This window comes from Balaenoptera acutorostrata, chromosome 6, assembly GCF_949987535.1.
Source record: "Balaenoptera acutorostrata chromosome 6, mBalAcu1.1, whole genome shotgun sequence".
In the NCBI taxonomy this organism is placed as follows: domain Eukaryota; kingdom Metazoa; phylum Chordata; class Mammalia; order Artiodactyla; family Balaenopteridae; genus Balaenoptera; species Balaenoptera acutorostrata.
Genome location: NC_080069.1, coordinates 60,453,531 through 60,471,793, shown reverse-complemented (window position 1 = coordinate 60,471,793; position 18,263 = coordinate 60,453,531). Strand labels below are relative to the sequence as shown.

The 18,263-nt window shown below is 35.2% G+C and overlaps 1 protein-coding gene across 7 annotated transcripts in view; it reads right to left on the bottom strand.

Moving 5' to 3' along the window:
* FREM1 (FRAS1 related extracellular matrix 1) overlaps positions 1–18,263 on the bottom strand; it is a 226,594-nt gene that overhangs the window by 79,290 nt on the left and 129,041 nt on the right. For all 7 annotated transcript variants that reach the window (XR_009008576.1, XM_057548002.1, XM_007176771.2 and 4 more), the window contains 4 exons: positions 16,537–16,722; positions 11,092–11,288; positions 7,374–7,596; positions 2,189–2,333 (listed from right to left, as the gene is read on the bottom strand). Coding sequence is in view for 6 of the 7 variants with exons in the window: in XM_057548002.1 (XP_057403985.1) it covers positions 2,189–2,333; positions 7,374–7,596; positions 11,092–11,288; positions 16,537–16,722 (751 nt within the window). In the remaining variant the exon portion in view is untranslated. The remainder of the gene's footprint in view (positions 1–2,188; positions 2,334–7,373; positions 7,597–11,091; positions 11,289–16,536; positions 16,723–18,263) is intronic.

The window sequence follows — 18,263 nt, the reverse complement described above, 5'->3', positions numbered from 1 at the left end:
GAAGATGCGGTAGGGAAAAAATAATGGAGCAAGTTCTGGGAGAAGGCAAGAGGTGATATGCCCAAGGACACATATGGAAGGGAAAGAAGAAAAGGAAAAAAGAAAAGAAAGAAGAAGGAGGAATTTTGAGGCAAAGTTAGAGGAGCTTTGGTGATTCTGTAGATGAAGCTGTGCCAGGAAGTTTAATAGCGAGAACATAGCAAGAAATAGTAAATCAGATAGGACTGAATGAGTGCCTTGTTAAGTTATTTTACCTCTCTGGTCTCAGTTGTCTCAGTGAGGATAACAATACCTACTTCACACAGTTTTGGTGAGGACTTAAGGAACAAATATATGTGAAAGGAGCCAACGTACTGCCACATAGTAAGCACTTAATAAACACCAGTTTTCACCTCTCTCCCTCCTTTTTAGGTAAAATGAGGTCATCAGAAAGGAGGTTTCATAATACCACAATATCCTTCATATTTTCATTTTTATAAATCAAGATTTACCAATCCAACATTCCAGCTAGAGAATAAGGAAATAGAAATTTCTATTGAATACTCTTTGTCAAACTGACATCTGAGATGCAGTCCTCCAAAAAACTATCTCCAGTATTTTCCATAATGCTTTCCAAGGGCCTTGGTGGCCCATAGGGAACAGTAGGAGAATTGGCAGAATAAGGAAGGGATTTGTTTAAGGTCCTATTTTCTGCAAAGTGGATGAGACTTTAGGAGTTTACACACTTCAGGAAATTGTTCACTTCCTGATAAAAACTTGGACTGTCTACTCAATGCCCCTCACTGCTACACCATTAAAATGGTCAAAGAGGTACCAAGAAGCAGACAATTCTCTCCATCCAGCACCTGAGACAAGTCGGACTTCCTAAAGTTCTAACCTTGGACAGTTCTGTACAGTTTCCAATAATAAGAGAAATGGCTAGAGCTATAGAAATATAATTGATGAAGACTCTGTACCCTATGATCAAACTCTGATCAGCTACAGAGGGAGACACTGAGAAAGTCTGCAATTAATAATATCAGTACAGAATTTTTAAAAAGTGATCATTTTGACAACAGGTGGCAAGGGGGCATTGATCCCTATGGAACACAGTAGAGGACTGGAGGACAATGAAATACCAAGATGATGAAAGAAGTGTCAGTGATATATTTCCCTCAGTCACTCTTAGTTCAAAGTTTGACCAAATCCACAGTGAGGACTATCTGCAGTTAATATTACCACACTTTAATTGAATCTATATATTAATTACACTCTGATGTTTGTGCATGCATGTGTTTAAATATTTAGTACACTGTTCATTCCATATTGTATGTTTGGTTATTTTGAATTATTGACAACTAAATAAAACTTTTAGAGGAAAATCAAATAACTGAAGGCAGAGAAACCATAATTCAAAAAGATACATGCATCCCAATGTTCACTGCAGCACTATTTACAATAGCCAGGACATGGAAGCAACCTAAAAGTCCATTAACAGAGGAATGGATAAAGAAGATGTGGTACATATATACAATGGAATATTACTCAGCCATAAAAGGAAACAAAATAGTGACATTTGCAGAGATGTGGACAGACATAGAAACTGTCATACAGAGTGAAGTAAGCCAGAAAGAGAAAAACAAATAACGTCGCTTATATGTGGAATCTAGAAAAATGGTACAGATGAACTTATTTGCAAAGCAGAAATAGAGACACAGATGTAGAGAACAAACTTATGGATATCAAGGGGGGAAGGGGGAGTGGAATGAATTGAGGGATTGGGATTGACATATATACACTACTATATATAAAATAGATAATAATAAGAACCTACTGTATAGCACAGGGAACTCTACTCAGTTCTCTGTGGTGACCTAAATGGGAAGGAAATCTAAAAAAGGGGGGATATATGTATACATATAACTGATTCACCTTGCTGTACAGCAGAAACTAATACAACATTGTAAAACAACTATACTCCAATAAAAATTAATTTTAGAAAGGCTAATTTGAGAATTGTTAAGAAGTTATATTAACTAATATTTGCACCAAAGGTTCTAGGTGCCTGACTAGGTGGGACAAGTTGTAAGAGGCAGGAGCTGTCAAAGACTTGTTTCTCTCTTGAGGACACACATTCCATTTGCACCTAGTCTTCCAGACCTCAGAATTTTATACAGAATTTGAAAGGGACTCTTTTCAGGAAGCTTACTTGCTCAGCACTGGTTTCTCATCATTAACTGGGGTGACCTCTACAGAAATGGTTTTAAGTATCTTATGTTTCCCATCCGACAACTGGATTGTAAAGTCATCAGCAAGGCTCTCTGAGTCATCATGCAAATACATCAACCTCATTCCTGGAAAAAGGGAAAAAAGAGAGAAAGTAAATCTTTCTTATGATCGAACCACTTCAAAGCATGTCACAGATAATTTGTTTTAACCTCCAAGGCATTGGTATTAGCATTAGCTCATTAATCAATACAATAAGGTTGCATTGATAAATGCATAAATCAAACTGTTTTATGAAGTAAGAGCACCCCTCCTAGTTCAATAAAGGTTCCTATTTAAATAAGTTAGTATCTGATAAGGGTCTTTTTTTTTTTTAATTAATTAATTTATTTATTTATTTTTGGCTGTGTTGGGTCTTCGTTTCTGTGCAAGGGCTTTCTCTACTTGTGGCAAGCGGGGGCCACTCTTCATTGCGGTGCGTGGGTCCCTCACTATCGTGGCCTCTCTTGTTGCGGAGCACAGGCTCCAGACGCGCAGGCTCAGTAGTTGTGGCTCACGGGTGCACCCGCTCCGCGGCATGTGGCATCTTCCCAGACCAGGGCTCGAACCTGTGTCCCCTGCATTGGCAGGCAGATTCTCAACCACTGCGCCACCGGGGAAGCCCTGATAAGGGTCTTATTTACAATCAGTGAGAAAGGATATATTATTTAATAAACTGTGGGAGAACAATGGTGACAAGAGTGTTTAAATGAAACAGAAAATTAGTTCATTACATCGAGAAATTTATAGTTAGATCCCTATCTCAAGCCAACAACCAAAATAAACTCTAGATGAATCAAAACTTAATTATAAAACTATTTTTAAAAACCTATATAACATTTATATGGAAATGCAAGAGACCCAGAATAGCTAAAACAGTCTTGGGAAAAAAAGAACAAAGTTGGAGGACTCACATTTTCCATTTTCAAAACTTACTGGAAAGCTACAGTAATCAAGATAGGGTAGTACTGGCATAGAATAGATACAGATAAATCTAATAGAAGAGAGCACAGAAATGAGCTCATACATATCTGATCAACTGATTTTCATCAAGGGCACCAAGACCATTCAATGGGGAAAGAGTAGTCTTTCAATAAATAGTGCTGGGACAACTGGATATCCATAGGCCAAAAAAATGAAATTGGATCCCTACCTCACACTATATACAAAAATTAACTCAAAATGGGTCATAGACCTAAACACCAAGAGCTAAGCTAGAAAAACTGTTCAAAGAAAACATTTGTGACTTTGGGTTAGGCAATGGTTTTGTAGATAAGACACCAAAAGTACAAGTGACAAAACAAAACAACAACAAAAACATAGCTAATTTGGACTCCAAAGGAAACCATCAAGGGAGCAAAATGACAACCCACAGAACTGGAGGAAATATTTACAAATCATATACCTGATAAGGGAGGATCTAGTATCCAGAATGTATTAAAAACTCTAACAACTCAATAGCAAAAGACAACCAGTTACAAAATGGGCAAAGGATCTGTGTAGACATTTTTCCAAAGAAGATATAAGAAGACATATAAATAGCCAAAAAACCTATGAAAAGATGCTCAACACCACTAGCTATTAGGGAAATGGAAATCAAAACCACAATGAGATAGTACTTCACACACACACACTAGGATGGCTATAATTAAAAAGATAGACAATACCAAATGTTGGTGAGGATGTGGAGAAAATGGAATTCTCATATGTTGCCAGTAGAAATGTAAAATGATACAGCTACTTTGGAAAACAGCTTGGCAGTTCCTCAAAATGTTAAACATAGAGTTACATATGACCCAGCAATTCCACTCCTAGATATATAGCCAAGAGAAATGAAAATATAGTATATACCCATACAAAAAACTTGTACATGAATGTTTATAACAGCATCATTCATAATAGTCAAAAAAGTGCAAGTGACCCTAATGTCCATCAACTGATGAAGGGATAAATAAATGTGGTATGTCCATACAATGGAATATTATTTGGCAATAAAAAGGAATGGAGTACTGACTCATGGTACAATATGGGTGAATCTTGAAAACATTATGCTAAATAAAATAAACCAGTTACAAAAGATCACATATTCCATTTATATGGTTTCACTTATGTAAAATGTTCAGAACAGACAAATCTATAGAGGCAAAAATAGGTTAGTGGTTGCCCGGGGTTTTGGGGAGGGAGGGATGAGAGTGACTGTTAATGGGTATGGTATTATTTTTTTGGGGTAACAAAAATGTTCTAAAATTGACTGTGATGATGAATACACTAAAATCCACTGAATTATACACTTTAAATTGGTGAATATTATGGCCCATGAGTTATACTTCAATAAAGCTGTTTTAAAAGATTTGGAAGAAAATACAAATAAATATCTTATTCCTGGATGTAGAAGATCTTCCTAACATAAAAACAAAAGAGGGCTTCCCTGGTGGCACAGTGGTTGAGAGTCTGCCTGCCAATGCAGGGAACACGGGTTCAAGCCCTGGTCTGGGAAGATCCCACATGCCTCAGAGCAACTAGGCCCGTGAGCCACAACTACTGAGCCTGTGCGTCCGGAGCTTGTGCTCCGCAACAAGAGAGGCCGCGATAGTGAGAGGCCCGCACACCGCGATGAAGAGTGGCGCCCGCTCGCCGCAACTAGAGAAAGCCCACACACAGAAACGAAAACCCAACACAGCCAAAAATAAATAAATAAATAAAATTAAAAAAAAAAAAAAACAAAAGAAAAATGCATAAAGAAAAATAACAATAAATTTTACTACCTACAATTTTGACTTCTGTATTTAAAAACATGAATTAAAGGCAAATAAAACATGGGAAAACTTATTGTAATGTGACAAAAATACAAAGTATCAGTATTTACCAATCCCTTATTAATCAATATGAATTGATGGAAAAATGGGCAATGGACATTATCAGGCAATTCACAAGAGATGAAACATACATATCTGGTCAATAAACATGAAAATATGTTCAATCTCACTCATAATCTAAGAACTTCAAATCAAGATAACAATGAGAGACTATTAATTGACCGCCAAGTTTGCAAAGATTTTTAAAAATAATATCCATTATTGATTAGGACAAAAGGCATGCCCAGGCACATGGTAGCAATGGCATTCTTTTTCCCAAAAAGTATTATAAATGCTGACCTTTCTGTACCAACTGACCTCATTATAAAAATTTATTCAAAAGAAATATTAAGAGACGGGCACCAAGATTTATGTTACATAAATATATGTAAAATATGTTTATTGATATGTAACTTATAATATCAAAATTTGAAGTTATCTGCATATTTTAAAATAGGAGATAGTTGTACAAAATTACAGTGCAGTATGTCCATATAATGAAACACTGTAATTATCACAAACCATGTTCTCAATATTTAAAAGGTAAAAAGATGCTTACAATAACTGACAAGAAAAAAACAGATTACATAATATGGTAGTTTTAAAGTTCTGTATGTTTGGTGGGGGCAGAGGTGAGAATATACTAAAGTTTTTTTTCTTTAACATAGCCATAAATGAACCAAAAATAAAATAGAGGTGAAAATCTAATCTCTGAGAATGTCACCAAAGTATTAATTTAGATGAAAATTAAAATTTTTTTCTTCAGAATGATCGTGTAGTGCAAACTTCACACAATATGCATACAATACTTATTTAACCTAATAATAAACAATGAATGTTATTTTTTAAAAACTGACTTTTAAAAAATTTATTTATTTTATTTTATTTATTTTTGGCTGCATTGTGTCTTCATTGCTGCACGCGGGCTTTCTCTAGTTGCGGCAAGCAGGGGCTACTCTTCGTTGCAGTGCATGGGCTTCTCATTGCAGTGGCTTCTCTTGTTGCAGAGCACAGGCTCTAGGCACGCAGGCTTCAGTAGTTGTGGCACGTAGGCTCAGTAGTTGTGGCTCGCGGGCTCTAGAGAGCAGACTCAGTAGCTGTGGCACACAGACTTAGTTGCTCCGTGGCATGTGGGATCTTCCCAGACCAGGAATTGAACCCATGTCCCCTGCATTGGCAGGCAGATTCTTAACTACTGCGCCACCAGGGAAGTCCCAAAAAACTGACTTTCCTGAGTGTAAAATTTGATTTATTATTTCTTTTTCCTTGGCCTTAAACTTGAAAGAAATATTGTAACAATATATTGTAGTTTTTGCAACACAGGGTTATTCATTTGGTAATACCATCATTTAAGCTCTGGAATTTCTTTCTTTGCAATTGATAAAACTGAGAAGTATGTTAATTAGCTTTTTCAATTCAAACATGATATGATATTGTGCAACTATTGCAAAATAAACTTTGGGGCAGAGAGCTCTAGTTGGGGAAAGGAAAAATTAAAAGACAGTAGAAAAAAATGTGGAACAAGTGCTAGATAAATCAAACACAGAGAAGGAAGAGTTTGGAGTGTGCAGGTGGGCTCCACAGGGAGGTCGATAGTGAACTGGTTCTGAAGGCTGGTATTGGGTGGCCAGGGGAAGGAGAGGGGAGGACCCCTCAGGCAGGGTAAACAGAATACGGGAAGGCAGGGCAGGAAGGAGAATGCGAGTAGGCAGTGATTCTAGAGCCAACACACTTTTCTCAAATATTTAAAAGCATTTATATATATATATATTAAATGGGATAAGATCAATTTTTCAGAATGAGTAATGAAAAAATAATTCAGGCTGCTATTCCAATGTGTCATTTCCTTAAAGGGCAAATTATCTCCTCAGAGAATAATGAGTTATTACATTTGTTCTATATTTGTTTCAAATGTGGATGTTTTGGCAGACAAATCTCTTCAATTTAGTTCCACGATCTCAATAGTTTTAAAAAGAAATTTTTCTTATTATGACATTAAAAGCTTGGGGTAAACTACCAAAAATCACAAATACCATTTTTGTTGATGCTCTAAAAGTGAAGGAAAACATATTATTTCCTTTTAAATTACCCACTATCTCTATCTGGGGCTTCATGCCCTGCATTAATCCAGAGCCCAGAGAAAACCCTTGAGGGATAATGAATGTAGGTGAATGCCATTTCTTCACTTCCTCTTTCTGTGATTTATTATTATCTTTTCTGGGTTAAATTATTAAATCAACAACAACAAACAAATTGAAATGAAGCGTGACATACCATTCTTGAGAAGTTCCATGGAAAAGTTGTAAACAAGTTCATGCTTCTGGCCAAGGTTGGGTGATTGCTTATACTGAGGAAAGTCTTTGCTAAACACCCCGTTGATGAGGAGGCCATGACGTGGTTTGTGAGTGACGCTGAACAGCAAGGGGTCCTTGGGAATGTCCTGGTCAACAGCATTAATGATGGAAGAATCCAGCTCTCTCATCTGACCCTCACACACCTAAACAAAAACAAGAAAGTCAGCTGCATGCTAAATAAAACCTGTCTTTCTTTTGGTAAACTGCTCAAAAAATAATTGTAACATATCCTATATAATTTTAAGATATCCATGCAAATTTTCCATGAGATTTGTGTATAATGAGTCTTAAAAAGAAATTGTTGGTTCAACATGACCTTCGAAGACAAGAACAAGTCTATTAATCTTTCTCACATTTTTCTTTTGAAGATTTCAAAGCACTTTATTTCCATGAAGGACTAAAGGAGAGATACATATAATCTCATATATATATTTCATAATTCAAAGGTTGGGGGAAAAAGCAACCAAAAGGATGCTTGCTTTCCGGAAGTCACAGAGTTCAGTTGTAAAACCAGGTATAGACCCTGCCTTCAGATCCTAACCTGTTATTTTAATCTCCTGGACCTTGTTGCTTTCATAATTCTTATGTTTCTGTTTTAGAAATGGCACAAATATCTGCTATGCACACTGGGGGTATTAGGTGTTTTTAATTTTTGTCATTGTAGTAAAATCTTCTATATTTCAATTACAATCAACAACAGTTGAGAGGATGCTTCTGGATGCACGATAGAATATATTTTAATTCTGGGTCCCTCATCTCTTCCCAGTCTTCACACCTCTAATTTTCCTGAACGACCCTGCACCCCACTTCAGGTTTCATAATCCTTTAAGCATAAAGAGAACTGAATGTTTTTCATTTCATGTAGGATCTAGTTATTTAAAACCATCAGTACCATTAGTACCATTGACGTGGTGCTTAGTCATCTTTATTTTCTTTTTCTCATAGCAAGGGAACAAAGAAGTATTTCTGTTTCCTATTGTGAAATATAGCAAGATCTAAATAATATGAGTGTATAAGTTTAACATGTGCTTACTGGGCATTTGCAGCTCACTGGATGCTGTGGGAATACGAATACTCTAAAGAATCAAAGTCAGATGAGAATGTGATGGCCTGTCCATCAATAACTATAACACAAGGAAGAAAATATCTAGTGTTACTAAATATGGATAAACAAGAAGTGCAAAAGAGTGGAGGAGCCCAGGAATGTCTTCGTGGCTGAGTGGACATTTTAGCTTTGAAGAAGACATATGGTTTAGATTTGTGAAAATGGCCTTTCCCTTCAGCCTCTCTTAAGGACTTTGAAGAGAGCCTTCCTGCAACCACTCTTCCTTGAACGTGCATAAAAAAGAATCATAATACCTGATATTTGGGCTAAAATTTTGCTGGTTTTCTTATTAAAAACTGAGATGGCATCATAATTTAATACACAATGATAGGATTAGGGAATCATCTTTGATGATAACTTGCCTTTTTCTCCAAAAACTTTCATAAAGCAACCTAAAAAGATGTTCTAATTATCTGTCTTTATAAAGCTTGGGGCTCCTGGACTCACTGTATGGCAACCTTTCTTATTTACAAAATGGTAAATTCCTTCACAAGATGACTGGGAAATTTTATTGAAAAAATGTGGGATTCTTTTTTGCACATTCAATTGTTTATTGAGATTATAAATAATAGGTTTAGATCAAGAGACATAAAATGCAGAAACTCACTAGTAGACAGCTTTGAAATGGATCATAATAATTTAAACTAAAACCTCAATTTTTTTCTTTGCAAGTTGCAGCACAACTTGATGGAAGCCCAGGTAGCCACAAAATAAATACACTTTTTCACAAGAAGGCAAAATAAATATGACTATTTTAAAAAATCACTTGAAGCTTAAAGCCAGCTCTACCAATAACACCTGGGGCTCCATATTTGTTACTCTTCAACAGCTTCTCTAAGGAATGCACAGGAAAAAAAAAAAAAAAGCATGATTACTTTCAGAGAAGAGCAAGAGACAAATTCCCAGTGGCCTAATTATTTCAGAAACCCCAATCCTAGATAGATACAAGACAATAGAGGTAGGTATAGAAGGAATCATCTGTAATTCTCTTCTCTCTCTCATAATTACTGAAGTGCTCTCTGGAGAAATCCATGTGCCAACAGAAGAGGAAAAGCAGGAGCTGGCTCTTAAGTCTCATCCTGAGGTGGCTTTCATATACCATTAAGATTCAGTAGAAAATTAAAATCAAATAAAGACTTTTGCATTTAGAGTTTGATGATTTTTAGTGCAAAATAAGGCAAGATAATGGTTTCAAAATAGATAATATGTGCTTTGGTCAATGTCTGAAAAAAGATGACAAACATAACAAGACTAATATGAATGACACCTATTTATTAAGGGTTTTCTATGTGCCTGACCATCATGATTGTCACGGCTACCCTAAAGGAAGATTTGATACACGTTTTGCAGATGAGCAAACAGAAAACACAGAGAGAAATAACTTACCCAGGACCCTACAACTAGTAAACAGCTATACCAAGTCCCTCTTACTCCAAAGCCTGTGCTCATTCATTTAATCAGGATATGCTATGTACATGTCTGTTTTAAATAACTATATAAACATTAGAATTGTTTAAAAAGGATTATATGCTGATATGAAAATATTTACAATATACATAATTAAGGTTTTGTTTTTTTTAAAATTAGAGAGTAGGGTATAGTATGATCCCTGATTTGTAGGTAAAAACATACAGAAAAATCATATACACACACACATATCACTGGCATGTGCACAACTTATTTCTGTGGAAATTAATTACTAAAACCTCAACTGATGGGGAGTGACTATGGGTAGGGGCTGTTGAAGAGGGAGAATTTCATATTTCACTGTGTATGTTTCTCAACATTCTAACTTATTTAACCATAGATATTTATTATTATTTTTTAAGACAACAGTTGTTGTCTCAGCAGTGATATGCTGGACCACTTTAACTATATGTCTGAATTTTTAAATAAAACTAACAAATATTATTATATAATATAAAAACATTTTTAAAGTGCATAAAAATAATGGTCCAAATTGTAGTTTTTCATTTCATATATCTTTATAAATAGCTGTATAAAACAAGATGCCTGTGATTCATGAATTAAGAGTCCTTGCTATTACAGCACTGGTTAAGAGGGCACTCTGTGGAATCAGAGCACCTGGGTGCACATCCCCTACTTGCTACTTACTTCCAAGCTCTGTGATCTTGGGCCACTAACTTAACCTCTTAAGCCTCATTTTTTGCAGTTATTAAATGGCAATAATAATGCCATCACTCTAAAAGCGTATTGCGAGGATTCAATATGAATACATGTAAAGGGTTTGGAATAGTACCTACAACCTAGTAAGTACTACATTCTATATATATGCAACTATAATTGTAACCATGCAATTGTTATGTGTTAGCAATTATTATTATCATTACCAACATCACTATTATTAGAAAAATACTTTTCAAGTGATTGCATTACATAACAGGTTACTGCCTTCTCTACTTCTCATCAACTTAAAGTGTTAAGTGCACATAGACTAATGTAAATGGGCTAGGTGAAAATAAAAATTAGAAAATGATAAAAGAGAAATTGAAAATTCTGATATCTTTCTTACAGTAATATTCCGCACTATAAAATCAGGAGCTTCATCATTTGTGGGGTTGATTATAATGTAAAATGGTATCTCCAAGGAGCGTCGTTTCCCATCAGTGACATACACCATGAACCGGTCGGCTGTTGGTTCCATCCTCAGATGCCTGGACTGCACATAGTTAATGTGTAAAGCCTTCACGTCTTTCCACTGAAACGAAGCTAGAGCACACCAAGATGGAGCACATAAATAAGAAAAACTTTTTTTCCAAGTTACTGGTCCTTAATCCTTAATCCGATAGCCTATTTCTCAGCAGAGGAAATAAGAGGTCATAGCAGTTGACCTAACAATCAGCTTCAGGGGTTGCTATAATCACTATAACCATCAACATAAAAACAGATATCCATAAATTATAAGGAACAATTAAAATTTTCATGGAGAACAGAAGGGCAATAACTGCTAACTAGGATTATAGGGACTTCATGACCATTCTTTATATACTTGAAATGAATGTCAGAGAGACTTTCCTTCCCTTGATTAAAACCAGCGTTCCTGTGTGAGCAGTTCTTGTCAGGCTTGAACAAGAAAGGAACCATCTCTTTCATATAAAGGCAAAACAAGAGTCCATCAATCATCTGCCTACTTGACTACATATCAATTGGTAGAAATGAGTGGAATTAACTGACCTGTTATTTTGGTATTCTGACATTGCCTTAAATCAAAAGATAAAAATGCTCTGTGTTGTATATGAGTCACAGGAGAAACTGCATAAACTTTAATGCAATTAATCTTTCTTTCTTCCGACTTTATTGAGATACAATGCACATATCATTGTGTGAGTTTAAGGTGTATGACGTGTTGATTTGAAACATTCTATACCACAAAGTGTTTATCACAATAAGGTTAATTAACATATCATTCACCTCATATAATTACTATTTTGCTGTTGTTGATATGATGAGAACATCAAAGCTCTACTCTCAAAGCAACTTTCAATTGTATAATAAGTATTGTTAATTATAGTCATCATGCTATACCTTAGATACCCAGAATTTATTCATTTTATAACTGAAAGTTTGTAGCCTTCAACCAGCATCTCCTGCATCTCCTCACCCTTACCCTCAGCACCTGGCAACCACTATTCTACTCTCTGTTTCTATGAGTTCAATATTTTTAGATTCCACATATAAGTGAGACCGTACAGTATTGGTCTTTATCTGTCTGATGAATTTCACTTACAATAATGCTCTCAGAGGTCAATCCATGTTGTTGCAAATGGCAGCATGTCTTTGTTTTTCATGGCTGAATAATATCCTAATGTATGTATGTGTGTGTATATATATATATACCACATTTTCTTTGTCCATTCATCCATCAATGGACATTTAGATTGTTTCCATATGTTAGCTATTATGAATAATGCTGTAATGAAGATGGGAGTACAGATATGTCTTTGATATCCTGTTTTCATTTTCTTTGGATATATACCCAGAAGTGGAAGTGCTGGATCATACGGAAGTTCTATTTTTAATTTTTTGAGGAACTTCCATAGTGATTGTACCAATTTACATTCCCAACTAACAGTGCACCAGGGTTCCCTTTTCTCCACATCCTCGCCAGCACTTGTTATCTCTTACCATTTTGATAATAGCCATTCTAACAGGTGGGAGATGATATTATCCTTGTGGTTTTAACTGGCATTTCCCTGATGATTAGTGATTATGAACACCTTTTCATGTACCTGTTCCACCATTTGTACATCTTCTCCAGAAAAATGTTTACTCAAGTCCTCTGCCCATTTTTCAATCAGATTGTTTGGGCTTTTTGTACTGAGTTGTATGAGTAATTTATATATATTAGATATTAATCTCCTACCAGATATATGGTTTGCAAATATTTTCTCCCTTTCTATAGGTAACTTTTTCATTTTGTTGATTGTTTCTCTTCCTGTGCAGAAGCATTTTAGTTTAATGTAGTCCCACTTGTTGATTTTTGCTTTTCTGCCATTGCTTTTGGTGTCAAATTCAAAAAATCATCATCAAGACCCATGTCAAGGAGCTTACTGCCTATGTTGTCTTCTAGGAGTTTTATGGTTTCATGTCTTATGTTCAAGTCTTTAATCCATTTTGAGCTAATTTTTGTTGTGTTGTAAGATAGTAGTCCAGTTTTATCCTTTTGCTTGTGGCTGTCCATTTTTCCTGACACCACTTCTGGAAGAGACTGTGCTTTGCCCATTGTATATACTTGGCTCCTTCATTCAAAATTAATTGACCATATATGCACTGGTTTATTTCTGGGCTCTCTATTCTGTTCTATTGATCTATGTGTTTGTTTTTATGCTAATACCATACTGCTTTGATTATGATAGCTTGTAATAATAGCTTGAAACCAGGAGGTGTGATGCCTCCAGCTTTGTTCTTCTTTCTCAAGATGGCTTTGGCTATCTGAGGTCTTTTGTGGTTCCATACAAATTTTAGGATTGTTTGTTCTATTTCTGTAAAAAATCCCATTGGGATTTTGATAGGGATTGCACTGAATCTATAAATAGCTTTGGGCGGTATGGACATTTTAACAATATTAACTCTTTCAATCCATGAACATGGGATGTCTTTCCATTTGTGTCTTCTTCAGTGTCTTTCATCAAGACATCAATTCTATGTCTTATGGTTCTTGGCATATAAATCTTTCACTTCCTTGGTTAAAATTATTCCTAAATATTTTATTGTTTTTGATGCTATTATAAATGAGATTGTTTTCTCTATTTCTTTTTCAGATAGCTTATTGTTCATGTATAGGAATACAACTGATGTTTGTATGTTGATCTTGTACCCTGAAACTTTATTGAATTTGTTGATTAGTTCTAACAGTTTTTGGTGAAGTCTTTAGGAATTTCTCTATATCATATCATCAGCAAACAGAAATATTTTACTTCTTCCTTTCTGATTTGGGCACCCTTTATTTCTTTTTCTTGCTTAATTGCTCTGGCTATGACTTTCAGTACTATACTGAATAGGCATGATGAGGGTGGGCACCTCTGTCTTGTTCCTTATCTTAGAGGGAAAATTTTAAACCTTTCACTGTTGACTATGATGCCAGCTGTGGGTTCTTCATATACAGACTATTATGTTGAGGTATGTTCCTTCTATACACAATTTGTTGAGAGTTTTTAATCTTAAAAGGATGTAGAAATATGTCAAATGTTTGTTTCTGCACCTATAGAGATGATCATAGGATTTTTGTCTTTCATTCTATCAATGTGGTGTATCACATTTATTGATTTGCATATGTTGAACTACCCTTGCATCACAGATATAAATCCCACTTGATCGTGGTGTGTGATCCTTTTAATGTGCTGTTGAATTCAGTTTGTTAATGTTTTGTGGAGAATTTTTGCATCTATATTCATCAAAGATATTGATCTGTAGTTTTCTTTTCTTGTAGTATCTCTATCTATCTTTGGTATCAGGGTAATGCTAGCCTTGTAAAATGAGTTTCGTAGCGTTCCCTCCTCTTCCTTTGTTTTGGAAGAGTTTGAGAAAAATGAGTGTTAATTCTTCTTTAAATGTTTGGTAGAAATCACCTGTGAAGGCATCTGATCTTGGGCTTTTCTTACTTGGGAGGTTTTGGATTACTGACTAAATCTATTTACTGATTATTGGTCTGTTCAGATTTTTAATTTCTTCATGATTCAGACTTGGTAAGTTTTATGTTCCTTTGTTGTCCAATTTGTTGGTGTATAATTGTTCAGAGTAGTCTCTTATGATCCTCTGTATTTCTGTATTAGTTGTAATGTTTCCTCCTTCATTTCAGATTTTATTTGAGTTCTCTTTTCTTCTTGTTAAGTCTAGCTAAAAGTTTGCCAATTTCATTTATCTTTTAAAAAAATCAACTCAGTTTCATTAATCTCTTCTATTTTTCTGTTCTCTGTTTCTGCTCTGGTCTTTGTTATCACCTTCTTTCTGCTAAACCTGGGCTTAGTTTGTTTTTGTTTTTCTAGTTCTAGTTGATTTACTTTTTTAATGCAGCATTTATCACTATAAAACTTTCCTCTTAGCACTGCTTTTGCTGCATCCCATATATTTTAGTGTGTTGTGTTTCCATTTTTATTTAAGATTTTTTAATTTCTTTTTTAAATTTAATCTTTGACCAATTGGTTGTTCAGAAGTGTGTTGTTTAATTTTCACATACTTGTGAATTTTCTAGTTACCTCCTGTTATTGATTTTAATTTCATACCATTGCAGTCAAAAAAGATACTTGGTACAATTTCAATCTTTTTAAATTGCTAAGACTTGTTTGTTGACTCATCACATGATCTATCCTGGAGAATGTTTCATGTGCACTTGAGAAGAATGTTTATTCTGCTTTTGTTGGATGGAATGTACATATGTGTCTGTTAAGTTCATCTGGTCTAACATATAGTTCAAGTCTAATGTTTCCTTACTGATTTTCCATCTGGATGATCTATCCATTGTTGAAATTGGGGTACTGAGGTCCCTACTATTATTGTATTGTTGTGTATTATCCTCTTCAAATCTATTAGTATTTGCTTAATATATTTAGGTGCTCCAATGTTGTGTGCATATACATTTACAGCTATTATATCCTCTTGATGAATTAAGACTTTATCATTATATAATGACCTTCTTTGTATCTTGTTACAGTTTTGACTTAAAGTCTCTTTTGTCTATTATAAGTATATCTACCCTTCCTCTCTTTTGGTTTCCACTTGCATGGAATATCTTTTTCCTTCCCTTCATTTTAAGCCTATGTATGTCCTTGAAGCTGAAGTGAGTTTCTTGTAGCCAGTATGTAGTTGGGGCTTTTTTTTTTTCTATCCATTCAGTCACTCTATTAATGCAATTAATCTTAAACCCAGAGTCTCTCATATTTAAGATAGATGTACCCCAAAAGGTGCTTAGAGAATAACTCTAAAGTGTTGCCTTTGGACAAATGCGTGTTTGGTGTCTGTTTTTGTTTTGGTTGTTTTCTTTTTGCCTGAAATACCAGAGATATTTCAGTATCTGAGAGGCATTTTGGTTTCAAAATTAATGTCATTACCTTCAACATTTCCATGGTATGTTTCCTAATCTTTTCTGCCCATATCTTTTAAAAGTGTTAAAAAATCTGTGAGAATGAGACCAGTGAGCTCCACCAGATTTATTCTATCACAGTATTCTGTGTTGCTATGAGGGCCTTTAAAAACATTATTTCTTCAATATTTATTCTTATATTTTTCATAAGTGAAATTTCCACTTATTTTGAAGTAAACTCCCATACATGGGGAAATTTTAAATGAAAAATAAGAATGAAAAACAATAATATTCAAAAGTATCGGTAATAATAATAATTCCTTCAGTGTATACAGTACTTTGAACATTTCTGAAGTCCTAACCCAGTTATTAAACATGATCTAACCAATCAGTCACAAACATAGGCTAATTATTGCTGGACACAAAGCCATGACTTACCTATGCTGATGCCCATATTGCTTTTTTCAAAACCTGCAGAAGGTAGTGTGTTTTCAAGGTAGCCGAACTGGGGAGGAGAAACCAAAACAAATTCCAAATCATCTGCTGCAGTGTCGGGGTCAGTGGCAGACAAATGGTTAATAGTAAGGGCTGCTGAGAAACCCTCATCTACAAAGAACACGGTACCTGCATACAAATAATAACACAATTATGACTTAGCATGAAATCCTCTAATCAGAATAGTGAGAACAAAAGGGAGTGATTGAAATTCCAATTCACAGAAGCCTCCTACATGCAAATATACTTCCATGGGAGAAGTTCGTTTCCTTTGGCATAATTCTCCTAACAGTGAATATATTCAGGGGTAATGGGGGGAATTTAATTTGACTTAACGGAATTATATTTTTTTCTTGTATAAGCATGCCAGACAATAATGGAAAGAGAGCAGAAATACTAAATGCTTCAGTACAGCCCTTTAGTCACTCTCAAGGAACTCTGATTTCCCTTGTGTCTACAGAAGTGACAAATGAAACTAAGAATTGCCAAACTGTTTTAATGATAAGTCACTAAATGTGGTTTATGTACTCTTCAAGATCAGTTGTTACCTCTGTTTGTCAGAGCGTTAATTGCCTGAGAACTATTATGAATTGCTCATAACGAACATTTTTTCATGCCTTGGTGCTTAATTATTCTGCAGGGATAATGCTTCCTCCCCAGAACATTGCTTAGGAGATACTTTGCAAATTACAATAACATTCATACATATGTTTGCATTTTTTTTGAGACACAGAACATATACACAATGCCTATGAAGAGATGACTTTCTAAAAAGCAAATAAGGTTAAGTATATATAAATGGTCTCGCTAATACACTCATTCAATTCTAATAGAAATTATTATGGATAAAATTAATTACTGGCTCTCTAGCAGGCAAATGATATTTTCCCACGTGAAATAAAACCAGAATATCTGAGGACTGCAATGTTGTCTTCATTCCCAAGCATGCCCACACACACAGACACACACACACACACACACACACACACACACATATACACACACACACACTTGCATTCTCTCTGCACACGGATTTATCTAAATTTTTTTAACATCTTTATTGGAGTATAATTGTTTTACAATGGTGTGTTAGTTTCTGTGGTATAACAAAGTGAATCAGCTATACATATACATATATCCCCATATCTCCTCCCTCTTGTGTCTCCCTCCCACCCTCCCTATCGCAACTCTCTAGGTGGTCACAAAGCACTGAGCTGATCTCCCTGTGCTATGCAGCTGCTTCCCACTAGCTATCTATTTTACATTTGGTAGTGTATATATGTCCATGCCACTCTCTCACTTCGTCCCAGCTTACCCTTCCCCCTCCCCGTGTCCTCAAGTCCATTCTCTATGTCTGCGTCTTTATTGCTGTTCTGCCCCTAGGTTCTTCAGAACTTTTTTTCTTTTATTTTTTTAGATTCCATATAACCTTCTTCTTGGATTGATCCCTTGATCATTATGTAGTGTCCTTCTTTGTCTCTTGTAATAGTCTTTATTTTAAAGTCCATTTTGTCTGATATTAGAATTGCTACTCCAGCTTTCTTTTGATTTCCATTTGCATAGAATAACTTTTCCCATCCCCTCACTTTCAGTCTGTATGTGTCCCTAGGTCTGAAGTGGGTCTCTTGTAGACAGCATTTATATGGGTCTTGTTTTTGTATCCATTCAGG